This window comes from Anneissia japonica, unplaced genomic scaffold (genome assembly GCF_011630105.1).
Source record: "Anneissia japonica isolate Jap-2015-1 unplaced genomic scaffold, ASM1163010v1 scaffold284218_len6714_cov214, whole genome shotgun sequence".
NCBI lineage: Eukaryota > Metazoa > Echinodermata > Crinoidea > Comatulida > Comatulidae > Anneissia > Anneissia japonica.
The window spans coordinates 4,109-5,339 of record NW_022698802.1 but is presented as its reverse complement, the minus strand read 5'-3'; the positions used below and the strand labels follow the sequence as shown (position 1 = coordinate 5,339).

The 1,231-nt window shown below is 30.9% G+C and overlaps 1 protein-coding gene across 1 annotated transcript in view; it reads left to right on the top strand.

The window, feature by feature from the left end:
• Positions 1 to 261: 261 nt before the first annotated feature.
• Positions 262 to 1,231, top strand: part of LOC117102749 (CCR4-NOT transcription complex subunit 7-like) — a gene marked incomplete at its 5' end in the record, with an annotated part of 3,182 nt that continues 2,212 nt past the window's right edge. The window contains 2 exons of the mRNA XM_033243157.1: positions 262 to 458; positions 920 to 980. Of these exons, the coding sequence (XP_033099048.1) occupies positions 262 to 458; positions 920 to 980 (258 nt within the window). The remainder of the gene's footprint in view (positions 459 to 919; positions 981 to 1,231) is intronic.

Sequence of the window (1,231 nt, the reverse complement as noted above, 5' to 3'; positions counted from 1 at the left end):
ACTTTTGTTAACTTTCTATTCCCCCACTCATTTTTCTGATTTAATTCCGGTTCCTCTTACCTTATCTTTCTCTTTATCCACTAGTAGACTTAGTTCTACTGTAAATTCCAACCAAACACTGGGCGAGGAGTTGTTTAAAGAAACACCGATGCTAAGGCTGTAGTTAGCGGCGCAGCCACTCAACTCGCATTTCAATTGCATTTAGTCAGTGTATGCCCGTGATTGATTATCTTTATCGGCATATTATCACCAAATTGTTTAAATGTTCTTGAATTTTCTTGCCCAAAAATTTCCAGTGAAGACATGTATGCTCAGGATTCAATACAACTACTCACATCGTCTGGAATTCAGTTTAAAAAGCATGAAGAAGATGGAATCGATGCAGAATATTTTGCTGAGCTCTTAATGACGTCCGGTATTGTCCTCAGTGAAGAAGTCAAATGGATCACTTTCCACAGGTAAATAGGAATTATAAAGTAATGTTATATAGTGCAGTTATAGTAATAATATATCACTGCATTATTCATATGGTGTAAGTAATAATAGTAATAGTATTAATGATAACAATGTTATATTTCATTATTAATTTATTATTTATTACACTTTGTGTCAGTTAAAAAAAGCTTAAAAAGTGAATTTATAATTAATTTATTATTAAAATTGATGTCATCAGCAGCCGTAAGAAATGAAATTGAATTATGGTATTGAAAAGCAATTAGGAAAAGATGGCAAAATTTAATTATTGATTGAAAAAAATATATATATGAAAATTAAGGCAAGTAGAATTTTTTTTATTAAAAAGGTTAATTGCTGATGGAATAATAGAGTATTTTAACCTATTAGTTTTGACTAATGGATGATGTAATCTACCAGAATTGACACCCATAATCTTATTCGCTTTTCTATTTACACAATCTAGTCTATTTTTGTTCTTGTTGGTGATTCCATTGAACCAGACAATAGTATTATTACAACAGAAAGTAAAACAGATTTAATAACAGGATCGTACAATAATTTCATAGTTTTAGTATCCACATTAAAACTTCTCATTCTCCTAAAAAAATAAAGCCTCCTATTACATTTAACAACTGCTTCTGTATTACTACTCCGAGAACAACTTGCAATTTTTTTCGCAGTTGTTTTCAAATGTACTGAGTATTCGGTACATTTCCACGTCAGGTAGGGCAAAATTACACCTATACATGTTTCTCCTGACGCAAATCCAGTTATT